General features: G+C 52.8%; 1 protein-coding gene across 16 annotated transcripts in view; it reads right to left on the bottom strand.

Annotated features, from left to right (window-relative positions):
* Positions 1-1,322: 1,322 nt before the first annotated feature.
* Positions 1,323-13,032, bottom strand: part of NCAM1 (neural cell adhesion molecule 1) — a 295,457-nt gene continuing 283,747 nt past the window's right edge. For 10 of the 16 annotated variants that reach the window (XM_077893526.1, XM_077893529.1, XM_077893528.1 and 7 more), the window contains 4 exons: positions 8,892-9,099; positions 7,934-8,050; positions 6,153-6,914; positions 1,323-4,678 (listed from right to left, as the gene is read on the bottom strand). In XM_077893526.1, coding sequence (XP_077749652.1) covers positions 4,558-4,678; positions 6,153-6,914; positions 7,934-8,050; positions 8,892-9,099 — 1,208 coding nt within the window. In that variant the 3' untranslated portion in view covers positions 1,323-4,557. The remainder of the gene's footprint in view (positions 4,679-6,152; positions 6,915-7,933; positions 8,051-8,891; positions 9,100-13,032) is intronic. The other 6 variants (XM_077893538.1, XM_077893539.1, XM_077893540.1 and 3 more) reach the window with 1 other exon arrangement.

Raw genomic sequence — 13,032 nt, 5'->3', positions numbered from 1 at the left:
AAGCAAGTACACTGTCACGCCTACTTTATGTGACCAGACAAGTATAGATCTACCGTGTGCCCGGAAGGAGGGAGGGGAGAACTGAAATATTGGTGAATGGCCCTAATGGCCACTACAACATACTAGTCATTTATGTAGCTGTTGTCTGCTCCACCCCACGCTTAACACTAATGTTCTGAAAGAGACTTTTGTTCACTGCTATATCCTGAGCCTCTTGGAGACACTCAGCGACTATTTACTAAGGGAATCTCAGAGGAGACCAGCCTGAAGGAGGCAAGCTCTGGAAGTAAGCCCCCCCCGGATCATTAGAGAAAGGGTCATCATTTCACGATACAAAGTTTCTCACTCCTTACCTTGCCATATGCAGCTGGAAGTTGGTGCCACAGGAAATCACGTAGATACATGTGGCTCTGCGTCATAACAGGCTCCAGGGCCAGTGAAGGGACAACTCCTGGGGATGGATGCAGACATCCACCCAGAGGAAGACAACACCCCAGGATGGGGCTAGAGGGGGGCACACAGGACACAAAAGAAGGAGATGCCTCAGACCCATGCAGATGTGGGACTGGCCTACTCCCTAGACATCTCATTTGCTGCTTTATTCTAGTGCTGGTCCTGGGACCTGCTCTGCTCCAGGGATTTCCAATTCCCAACACAGCCGGACAGCAGTATATGCAAGAGAATTCTGAAGACGAAGTCTTCTTCACTCTGTCTAGCTCAGAGACTGTAATCAACTCCAAGGGCTGAGCAGTATGGCAAAGAAAGAGAGGCATCACATATTTTGGAATAAGCCTCATGCTCCTCCCTCCATGTTGAAACCTTGGGGTTCAGGTTTAGATTGTTATTCTAATTGGGTTTAAGGCTATCACACACCTGGGGTGCCTCCAGCACTACCTCTCATTTGTTGAGTACCTACTATGTGCCGAGACGGTGCCACACTCCGCTTTCAAATGCACTTCTTCACTCAGTAGCCAGTGCCTCAGCTCTAGGAGTTTGGCAGCTCTTGTCTGTTAAAAGAGGAAACTGAGTCTTGGGGAGATTAAGGAAATCTTCCAAGGTCGACAAGGAAGTGGCAGAACCAGGATTTGAATGGAATCTTTCTGAATCTGTTGGCTGGCCATTCTAAGATGAGGATTCCCCTATCAATATGAGAGAAAACAGTGGAAACCAACCTTCAGGCAACGTGAACTCAAGACATTGCATTTAACTGACCTTGTTTACAGGGGGAAAAAAAAAAACAACCCACAGACCACTGGCATTTCCACGTATGATTGATATGACAGGCTCGCAATGAATGGAAATAAATCCCAGTTAGACCATAATGGGTTTTTTCTTTCAATTTTTATTGAACACAAGTATTCTGACAGAATGCAAAGTCAAAATTCTCAGTTAGTACTCAGTATTTACACCAGTGAGAATGGAAACAAAGGTGGTATTGATGTTTCACTTGGTAAAAAGTTTATAACAAGAGAGAAGGCCCCCAAAGTACGGAATGCTGGGTAGGGATGTTAATGGAGGTCTGAAAACCACCATCCAGACAGACAGCCTCGAGTGAAAGCCTGGGACGTGGAAGGGCTCCATAGAAAAGTGTGAAAACAGTCCCACTTCAGAAGCTGTACTATGTGCACTACGGCCCCCCAGGATTCAGAGACCCCGCGCGCGGCACCGGGGGTGCCCCTCCAGCAGAACTTGGCCATGCCGCTAATTATGTGAATACATATGTATGGCACATACACATATAGACACATAGACATTGGAGACTGGTAGAGTTGATCCCGCCTTCAAAAAAATTAAAAAAGGAAAACTATAAGCTTTTATCTCTTAACATAAAAGATAGAACATCTTGAAAATAAAGTGACTCTCTCTTTGATTTTAGAGAAAGCATTGCTCTGTTTTTTTTTTTGTTTTGTTTTGTTTGTTTTTTCTTTTTTTTTTCTTTTTCTTTTCTTTTCTTTTCTTTTTTTTTTTTTTTAAAGAAAGGAAACCTCATGCGTGCGGAGACAAATCTATGTATAATGAAAGAGAGGCAGACCAAAAGCCAAAAGGTGGGCAGAGTCTTGGGTGCCAGCTAGTGGCGGAGCCAGGGTTCTGGGTGGGCTGGGGGGGCGTCAGCTGCCCTGGGCCAGGTTGCTTGAGGGTCGGCTATACCTCTTTCTCTTCCTAACCATTGGAACCAAAGTCATTGTGCCTGGCCACAACCACTTGGCATGAGATGCAGTCTTGGTGAAGTATAGCGTGGGCTTGGCTGAGGTCGTCAACGCCATTAACATCAGAAGATGAGCCACTGATTCCACCAGATGACCCAGCAGGTGGGACGAGCCCACCAGGCCCTGCTGGGTCCTCCCGCCTCAGACACCCAGGAGCTCCCATTCTGCTGTGTGCTCAAAGAACTGTCTGCGCGTTACTCATGCCTGAGGGCCTGTGCATTTGAACCACAGATTTGTGCAAGCCCTAGAATCAAAGGGGCCAGAGCTGGGTACACTGGATCCTCCATTTCCATCCCCAGGAGCTGAGAAAATGCAAAATAACCCCACATTTAGCAAATGACAAGACCATTATTTTTCACAGTTTGAAATTATAATCTTAGCGTATCGCCATTGATCAGACTGCAGAAGTGTCAGAACATTGGGGAGCGCAGCCCACAGGACAGACTCGGGGCAGTCTTGCCACCCTCACCTCTTGCTGTTTTGTACCTTGGGAAAGGAATGCATGCCGGAGGGCTGAATTTCTGTTTCCTTAGCGTTATCTTCATCTTCTTCATCATCATCATCATCACTTTTCTTTCATTTTCTTTGTTTAAAGGCTTCAATTCCTTTTAAGAGTTATTATTTTTTTTGTTTCCTGAATATTTTTTTCTGAACTATCTGCTATACCTTCCACAACCAAACTATGTTGAAGTTTTATTTCAATACTATGACAAAAACACGTTTCACACTAAAATATTCACGCATCCACAGTGCACAAGCTTGCAGTTCTAAAGTAGAATGAGAAAAAAAAGCAAAATTTCTATACAAAGGGCTGGCTTTTCCCTTCTCCCCCCTCCCATCCCCCTTAAAGTTTCTGTATTTTTTTTTCCCCACTTGATTTCCAATCCAGGAAAGTTGTGTTATGACTCCAGACAGCAGGTTGGTTTTTTTTTTTTTCTCTCTCTCTTTTGTTTCTATAAATGCTGCCTAAGTGAACAGAAGGCCGATGTTACTTTACTTCAACAGATTTCCAAAAAAAGACACTAATTCCCTGAAGCACACATGCTCTTCCGCTCAAATCTAGATTCTGAGCTCAAAAAGAAATTGTACGTATATATTTTATTTGGCTTTCTACAAAAAGGGGATGTTTGGGGTAAAAATGTGTGTTCACCAAGACCAGCCCCAACTATACAATCTTCTCTGCTTCATTCAACAAAGCCTAAAGAGTCCTTCAAAAGGAAGGACTCAGATGCCTGTTGGGGGGTAGACCCTTTTTCACAGATACAGGCAGGTGGTGGCTAATCAGAAAGTGGTCTAACCCCCCAGGAGATACAAAAAGGACCGAGAACCAAAAAAACAAAAACAAAACCACTCCAGAACGAGATGGATTTTCACCTGAGCTGCACACAGGCAAAAATTTCAAATCAGAGAGGGGAGGGAGTTGGGGGGGGGGGGGAAGAGCCACTGTAAACAATCATATTTTGTAAAGTTGTCCCGTGCAAAAGCAAGCCTGTGATGACCCTACCCGCCTCTAGGCAGTGTTTGTAACTTAAAAAACAAAACAAAACAAAACAAAAAACAACAAAAAAAAGAAGGCAGCTATTTTACACGGACATTTAAACACAACCAAAGTCAAACATTTGTCAACTTGTAAACATTGGAAAACAAAGTTGGCAGAAAGGGGGAAAGAAAAGAATGAGAAAGGAAAGGAGAGAAAAAAAGAAATCAGAATATTGCAAACTGAGATCTACCCCCAGAAGCTGCAATTTGGCATTCTTCCTACAAAACAAGAGTCTACGTGGGAATTGAATTCAGCTAGCAAGGGTGACACACTTTGCATACTGAACAAATACAAAGTGAACAGAAATTATAACTTATTTATGGGGCTTTACAGAGTTCAAACTCGACTCAAAGTATAAAAATAAACTCGGACTTTGTTCATTCGTTAGTCTTAGTATCTGGAAGTATTTCTCTGAAACTGGTCTGTGCCAATTGGGCAACACCAAGTGCGGTCTTCCTGAACCTAGATTTTTTTTTTTTCTGAGCTTCCTAGATTCTTAATTTGGGGTCCTTTTGTTTGATTCTTAAATGGTTTCAGGGAACAGAGTGTCCTAGTTTGGCTGTGGGTTTAACCTTTTTGTCTCGTTTTCTTACAAGTGAGTGCGCGCAGCAAAGGAACCCTTTCTATAAACCTACAAAAAGGAGATCCCATGTTTATCTGTTTAGTTTTTTTTTCTTTTAAAGGCAAAAGACACTAGAGGAATGAGATGTGTGTGTGTGTGTGTGTGTGTGCACATGTGAGATATTGGGAATGCTCTGGTGAAGCTGTGGTGTCACTTTTTACTTTGATCTGCTCATTTCTTGTCACCCATCATGCTTTGCTCTCATTCTCCTTTGTTTGTGTGGCGTCGTTGGGGACCGTCTTGACTTCGGCTGGCGCTGGCTTCGTTTCTGTCTCCTGGCACTCCGACTTTGCTTCTACTGGGCCCTTCCTGCGGAGAATTGGGAAAACAGCGCTGAGACCACAATCTGCAGTAACTCACCCTTCAGCCGGCCCCTCAGGCAGGGCTCCAGCTTAGAGCAATGGTCTCCATCCTTGGCTGCACGCTGGAATCACCTGGGAGCTCTAAAAATCAAGGAGGCCTGGGCCGTCCCCCACAGAAATCCTGATTTAATTGATCTGGGCATGATGACTTTTAAAAGCACCCAAGTGACTCTAAAACGGAGCCGAAGTTGAGAGCCACTGAATCAGAGGAATGAGACCTTCCCTGTTCTGGTCCTAATCCAAAGCCGGGGGCCCAGGAGCCCAGTCCTTACCTGGGGTAGTGGAAGGGACAGCACATGCGGCCCTCTCCTCACCCCGACTGGCCGCAGGAACCGCAGCAGCTCAGCTTGGTATAAACGAGACATGCTGTGCTGGGTTCCTCAGCCCTGACTCCAGGGCCCCTCTGCAAACCACCTGGCTCTCGCCTGTCCTCACTCCCACCATATACTGTTCTGTGTTTAGGGTCAGAAGATGCTCTTTGGGACTGAGGCAGCTTTCCACGGCATGACAGGCTAGAGTTGGCTGTCAGGCTGCACATGGGGACGGCGGGGAGTCAGAGGGTGGCTGAGTGGGCAGGGCCAGTGGAGTCCTACTTCCTCAGATTCTGGGGTCCCGGGGAGGGTCCCTCCCATTTCAGGTCTGGGTGGCAGCACAAAGCTCATCTGGGGCCCAGATCCTCTATTATAAAACACACAGAGGCTTTTCCATAAACACCTCGGTCTGGCTCTGCCTTCCTAAGTCCGGTCTAGGGGCAAGCGGCCTCAGACCCCAGCTCCGGCTGCCCTCTGCCATCACAGCTAAGAAATCTGTTCACTTAAGGACCTTCCCTTGACCTTGGAGACGCAACAGTCATTCAAGGCTTGTGAGCTGAGTCTTCTCAGACACACCAGGTCAGGAGGAGCAAGAGTAGGTGGCGGTAGTGGGGGCGTCGTGGGCATCTGGTCGGAAGTGGCACAGGGCCTTCTGGACCACATCCTCACCCCACGGGGCCTCGGGGCCCGCCTCATTTCCTCCCGCCCGGCAGTGCCATCGGGTGGGGCCCAGCCTGGCACTGGGTCACACACTGTCTGTCTGCGGCCCCGGGGCGGCCGGGAAAGGTACCTTGGCCTCCTTAGCTCCGCTCAGCTCATCGGCGGCCCGACCGCAAGGGCCCCCACCCCCACCCCCGGGGGAGACAGAAGCCACCGCTCGATGGTGAGGAGAAGACGTAATTAACGTGGCCTAATTAGCGAGCAGGCGGCTGCCCCTGGGCCCCGCTGCCTGCCCCGCCGCCTCCGCCTCATCCCAGCCCCCGGGTGGGCCGTGGCCCAGAGAAGCCCTGGAGGAGGCTGAAGGCACATCTAACAGAACGGACACGGCACGGCACAAACGCACACCACACGGGACACCACCCGACGACAGCGGACAGAGAGAGGCCGTACTCGGTCTTTGCTGGTGCAGGCGACACAGAGCTGTCTGCAGTGGGAGGAGCAAGCGCAGGGGCCTGGCCACTGGCCCCAGCGGCGGGAGCAGGAGAGCCCAGGGCTGCAAAAACATCCTTTGCAAGGTCAATATCTGGGGTCTTGAAGTTCCCTTCGTCCATTTTAAAGTCCTCGCCCTGGGCAGGGTTTGTGGCGCTGACGGAGGCAGCCTCGCTCTTCGGGCTAGTGAGGCCCGCGGCTGCCTCGGCCGGGCTCTTCGCGGCGGCGCCGGGCTGGGCGGGCTCGGGGTCCGGGCCTCCGGTGCCGGGGGCCTCCTGCGGGGCGGGGGGGGCCTCTGCGGCGGGGCCCGGCTTGCTGGCTGGAGGGGCCTTGGAGGCCTCCCCCGCGCCGGCGGGGGCGCTCGGGCTGAGCACAGCCCCCGGGGGGGCCAGGACGCCAGAGGACAGGCTGCCGGCGGCGGGGGCCGAGGTCGGGGTGTCACTCAGGTCGACGAGGGGGGCGACCTTGGGGGCAGTGGCTGGGGGCGGGGAGGCGGTGGCGCCGCCGGGCCCCTTGGAAGGGGTGGCCTGGCCGGCGGGCACAGAGTTTGAGTCAGGGGCGGCCGTGGCCGGGGGGGCAATACTGGAGGTCAGGGTGGTGGTCTCACTGGTGGGGCTGTTCTGAGCAGTGGCAAAGGTTTCGGTGATAGTGTCAGAGTTAGCGGTGATGGTGGTGACAGAAGGCAGCATGTCCTCGACAGTGGCTGTGGTGTCGGCAGGCAGCCTGTGGGGAGGACAGGAAGTAGAAGAGAGTAGACGATGAAGCTCAGACGAGACAAAGAGGCGGGGGTGGTGGGGGGGGGGCTGCAGCCAAGGAGGGGTCGCGGGCGGGGCATGCGGGGACGTGCAGGCACGACACAGACCCACAGAGAAACGAGGATGGCGAGAGGAAGCACAGTGCCCAGGCGGGCAGAAGAGGAGACAGGAGACACAGAGCACCTGGCAGCCTAAAGGCACCTGCGGACGCCCCTGCAGCTCTCGGCGCTCGGGCTGCCGTCCCCTCCAGCCCCGCTGGGGCCCTCCTGACCTCTGCCTGCACCCCGACTCAAGGAGAGGCCACCGCTGCCGGTGCCCTCGGCCCCCGGAGGAACTGGGGCCCGCCGTCCTCCGGGGCTCCACGGGCAGTGATGGGCAGTCGCGAGGGAGGCAGACCAGGAGGGCGAGCGGCCGCCAGGAGCCACGGGGTCTCCGGCCAGAGGTGTCGGGCTGCCCTGAGCCTGCACGCCCTTCAAACCCACAGCACTCAGGATAGCCAGCGGTCATCACAAACTCAGGGGGGCACGGTTCCTGCCTGAGGGTCCCCCAGGCCTCCGAGACAGGAGGGCCGGGGAGCTTCACACGTCCCTGCCTTCTCTCACCCTTCTAGGAAGAACGCAGAAAACCCTAGAGTTCTTGAAGATCCTCAACAGAATCTGCTAAGCCTCTCAAAGCTCAGTTCCTCTCAGTGATGTTTTGCTCCCTTCGTCCATTTCCAGGATGTGTGTGTGACTCCAAAACAGGCTCTAGAGACTCCACTCGTCCCAGCAGCCCTTTCAGAGCCCCTACCGTCCCTTAACAGCACCAAGAATGCCTTCTCTCTAGGGAGAGAGTGGGGTCAGGCATCTCTGGCCAAGGGCTCCAGAACCTGGCCTACTTTGTTTGGCGGGGAATGGTGGGGTCAGAGGCATGGGAGGTGTGGGTGGGGTGATGAGGTGGGTGTGGGACTCTGCCAATGGAGAATGGGGCCCCTCCCCGCCCACATACTCGGGCTCTGTCAGCGGCGTGGTCTCATTGGGCTCCGTATGCTTCCCTCCATCATGGTTTGGGGTCCGCTCCTCCTCAGTCCGCACCTCCACGATGGGCTCCTTGGACTCATCTTTCCTGTGGAGAGAGTTGCTGGTTCAATCCTGGTTTGCTGGGGCAGGAACGGGGCTCCTTGGAGAAGCCAGCTACAGCAGGGGGCGCATTTCAAGCCAGGCCCAACTGCCTGAGCCTCAGCTCCCACTAGTCCTAGCTGTGCGACCTTGAGCATCTGATTTGCTCACCCTTCATCTGTAAAATGGGGTAAATAAGTCTCTATCTTGCCTAGCTCCTTAACGTTGACTGAGATATTAAGTGTGAAGTGCCTGGCACAGAGAAGTGCTCAGATAATCTGTGTTTATGCAGATTAAGTGCCTGACATGTGGTGGTGCTAATAGCTAACCCCTGCTCTGTCCCTTCCCGCCCAGAGTCTGTGAAGGCTCCTGCTAATTGGCTCAGGATCTGTTCCTCCAAAGACGGGGGAGGGGACAGCATCTGGCTCCTCAGCTCTCAAAGGACAGGACATTTTAACTGTTCTGTTGGTGGGTGTAACCTAGTGTTCAGGAAGAGCACCTTGCCCTGAAGCAGCTGCTCGATAAATATTTGTTGGGACACAAATGAATGAATATGTGAATGAGTGACAGCAAGGCAAGCATGTCTCTCAAATGTTATGGCAGGTCCCCTCCTCATTCAGCTCTGAAAATTCCCCTCATTCTGACCTATGCAAGGACTTTCAAACTTCTCTGAAATTCTAGTATGTTAAATGTGAGGTTGGGACCAAGAGTTTGCTTTTCCAACAGGTATCCCCAAAGGCCATGCTTTGAGAAACATTTCTCCCATGAGATGGCTCCGTAGCTGCCCACCCACCCCCAACCCGAGGCAGAGCCCAGACCCCAGCAGTGGCAAGTGGATCTGCACTCACGAGAAGGCGGCTTTGCCTTCCTCCATGTCCTTGCCCTTGGCTCCGGGCCCGGCCTTTCCACATAGGTTGACAGCGATGCACATGAGCAGGCCACACTTGTTCAGGAAGTAGCAGGTGATGTCCACGACCACCAGGAGCAGGACAAAGATGACAATGAGGATCCCCACGATGGCCCCAGTGCTCAGGCCTGATGTAGGGCTGCCGTTGGCTTGAGTGGGAGGGAGAGAGAGATGGCTGGCGGTTAATATGCTGACATCCAGACTCCTGGACCCTGCAGAGCACCAGCCCCTGGGGTGGGGGAGAGCCTACAGGACAAAATCATGGCATTTGTGTCAAGAGGGGCACCTTCCATGGATCCTTTCTACACCTCGGTGTTGAGACAACAGTTTCTTTGTATGTTCTAGAGGGTGAGATAGCAAGCTTATCGCATAGACCAGGGGACAGGGGCATGAGGCGCCCACAGGTCAGGATGCGACTGGGGACTGGGAGCTATGTCTAACCTTGTGCTCAGTCTGAGCTTCCCCCAGACTCATTGTTCGCCGTTTTTCCTGGGAGCCTGCCAGCAGGCAGTGGTCACTGGTTTCAGACTGTGGTTCCTGGGAAGAGTCAGGGGCAGGGTCTCCACTAGGGAGGCAGGGGGTTCCCAGGGCTCCCTGTGGGCTGGTGGTGACATCAGGCACCTTGGTGTGCCCAGGATATACCCCACTTCCTCTCCTCTTTAGGAACAGCTCTAGAGGATCCCAACACTGGACAGTGTACACTGACTTAATGGTTTATCCTTCATGGCCTGTCCTTCTTCACTGCACCCAGGGAGACAAACGAAGCCCATTTACTCTGGAGACATGGAGGTCTGCCCAGGCCCGGTAGGCAAGGTGAAAGGTTTGTGTATACTCACCATCTGGGAGCTTGGACACACTTGGACCAGACTTCAGGAAACCCAGTAGACTCACCCAGAGATGCACGTCCACACGGACAGGCACGCTCACACTCAGGGCAAAGATCCTCTGTGCCCACTACAGACACGCATTCTCACATCCAAGAAGTACCCAGCAGTACCCAGCACTCCCGCTTCTGGCTGGGCTCACTTTGAATGCCTCGGCCTCTGTGTCATACTCCCCTGCTGTCCATCTATAACCCCCCTGGACTCAGGGATTGATGGGCTCACAGAAGGGCCCCAGGCTCAGCTCCCCAGGACCTCCTGTGACTGATGGGAGTTGCCTGAGGTGGCCTCCTGGCTGGTGACTGCCCCCCGCCCCGGTGTCCGGGAGAGCAGTGGTCATGCTCCTCAGAGCAAGAACCCATGCAGAGCTCTGCTCATAAGCTCATGTGGAGACAATGAACTCAGATGGAAATATGGGCATGTCTGCTTTGTTCCTCTTTTGGAAGGACAGAGCTCTAGAACTAGCAGCCCCACCCCACCACCAGACCTTGTCTGAGGCTTCCTGTGCTGCCGGGCCCCACTAGGATGATCCAGGTCTGCCTACTAGAGGCAGGAACTGTGGCCAATGCTCTCTGGGTCTCACTGCCCTTTGCTCAGCACCAGACCAGGCCTGGTGACCTGGTCACCTGCTGACCTGCTGTGGTGACCAGGTCAGCCACATGTCACACCAGATATTGGAGGAACACGGAGTCCGAGGTGACAGGTGCTATAGATGGGCCACATTCTTCTTTTTTCATTCAGTCTGTGTCCCAGGGGACACTCCTCCGCCTGCCCGGGGGTCCCTGCTCAGGTACCATGGAGCTTCTTCAGCGGTGCTCCTACCCCATCAGTCTTTGTTTCAAAGTTTAATTCGGGGTATGAACCACCAGCTCAGCATGCCAGAGAGGACTGTTCACTCACAGCTTAATTCGTAGTACCCATGGCACAGTTGGGTCTTAGGTGGAGAAGATTCTCAAATTCTTGAATATCTTTGGCTTCTCTGGGACCTTGGTCTTGCTTCCCAGCTTTTCCTTCTTGGGCTCGCTGGCTGGTCCCATCCAACCTGCACTGAAAACCCTAGCCTATCCTCACGAAGGCATCAAGACAGACAAAGGGCTCTGTGCTTTGAGGACCCAGCTCTGGCCACACTGCTGTCTCCGGACTTGGGCAGCAGGAGACAGCCGGCTGGCTCCCTGTGGTCCCACTACAGGGGGTCTTTTCCCTAGCAGCTCACGAAAGCAGAATAAAGCATCCATTCTTCTCGAAGGTTCTCGCATATTCCACTCAAATAAGCAAAGAGAGGCACGCAAGCCTTCCTGATCTTCAGAATCCCCAAGCTGTTTCCCCAAACAGGGAGGAAATACCAGCCTTGGGCTTTCTCTCTCTCCTGTCCCTGGGCTGGAAGCCGCTGCCACCTCCTGATGGTGCCCCAGAAGTGTCAAGTGGCTGCTTCCTGAAGAAGGGGTCTGAAGTATTTGTGTGAGGGGACAATGTTTGTGTTTTCGGACTCTGTGGTTCGAACTCTACATTCTGAGGTTTATACGTAAATATGGCTTTAGGGGACAAATCATATCCCTAAAGGGGACGGCAAACCACTAGGAGGTGGCTCCGTGTTTCTGAGAGGCAGCAGTCTTCCAGCTTATGTGCTAGACTCATCAGGCCCTGCCAGAGGCCAGTACCAAGGGCACGTAGTGGGAAGACCCAGGAGGCAACAAAGTCCCCTGTGATGTGAGACGGAAAGAAGGGACACGCTCCTTCCTTATATCTGAGGTAAAACTTAGACTCTGCCTCCTGGCCTAAAGGCCCCACACACGCTGTAGACTCTCCCTCTCTTCTGACTGTTGTACCTCATGGCGCTGGCCGTCTACCCCATCCCTATGCTCTGGCCAGAGCCTTCACCCCACCTGCTGAACACACCAGCCCACCCCTGCCTCACAGCCTTGATAACCTCTTGCCTCCAACACTCCAGCCCCATAACCTCCTGGGTGGCTCTTTGTTGTCCTACAAGCCTCAGCTCAAATGTCACCATATCAGGGGGGCCCCTCTCCCTCCATCTGCTCACCTCTCAACCAGTGAGGCACCTCTTCCCAGTATCTACCACATTACCTGTTTTCTCCTCTTTTACTTCTATCTGCCATTTTCTGTTCAGTTACCTGATTTTTATTTGGCTGCCCCTTCTGGAATGTTCTACAAGTGACTCTACCTGTCTTATATGTCCTCGGCATCTAGGACAACCTGACACAGGGGAAACATTCAAAGAATATTTGTCGAGAAAATGAGTGGGTGTTTAGTCTGGAGATGACGACGCCACCTCCGGATACCTACAGGGGTGTTGTGAAATGGAACTAGTACTCTTGTTCGGGATCTCTGTGGGATGGAAACCATTGGATCCGGGTTAGATTTCGGCTCCCCTCGAGAAAGAACTAACAGAATGTGAGCTGCTTTGGCAGGCAAGCCCCCTGTGGCTGGAGGCGTTCGAGCAGAGCCTGGCCCACCCCTTGGTAGGAACACTGTAATGTTCTGGAAGAGGTCCCTGTGTGGGCCAGGGCCTGGGGTGCCACTGTCTCCACACCTGTCCAACCACAAGAGCCTGCTGTCCCACGTCGCTGTCCAGAGCACCCTGCGCACGGTACAGATCCCCCGCACAGCGTGTGCACGGAAGGACTTTTTCTTCAAAGACTAAAATACTCAGTAGGTCCCGTTTTTATTCATTGATTCTCATGATTTGATTTTCATGTGAAAAATAAACACTTTTTTTAGCATAATGCTTGTCCGCCTATAGCGGAATTCCTGGGGTGCTTTAAATTTAGACTCTGGGACTCCCCAGTTCTACTGAAGCAGAACCTCCGGGGCTGGGGCTCAGGAATCAAAATCTGGCAGAGCAGCCTGGGTGATCCTCACACACAGTAGGGTTTGAGGAGCGTGGTTCCCAAGTCCTGTTGGGACTGCCCTGCAATGACTCCCGCCCAAGGAGGAGCTGCGGAGTCTCACCTTGGGGACCTGACCTGCCATACAGACGGACAGAGAGCAAAGACTGTCCCCGAAGGAGAAAGGACCACCCAGTTCACCTTGCAGAGTCTAGACTCTAGGGAGCAAGGTGCGCCTTGAGCTACAGAAAACTCCAGGGAACAGATGACAGCGTATTCAAGTCAAACCAACCTTCCCTGGCTCTCGGGGGATGTTACAGGACTGGAGTCCAGGAGGGCGGGACGGCAAGGGGGA

The sequence above is a fragment of the Canis aureus genome, chromosome 3 (assembly GCF_053574225.1).
Source record: "Canis aureus isolate CA01 chromosome 3, VMU_Caureus_v.1.0, whole genome shotgun sequence".
In the NCBI taxonomy this organism is placed as follows: Eukaryota; Metazoa; Chordata; class Mammalia; order Carnivora; family Canidae; genus Canis; species Canis aureus.
Note: the sequence above shows the minus strand (reverse complement) of the source record. Positions and strands in the feature narration are given on the sequence as shown.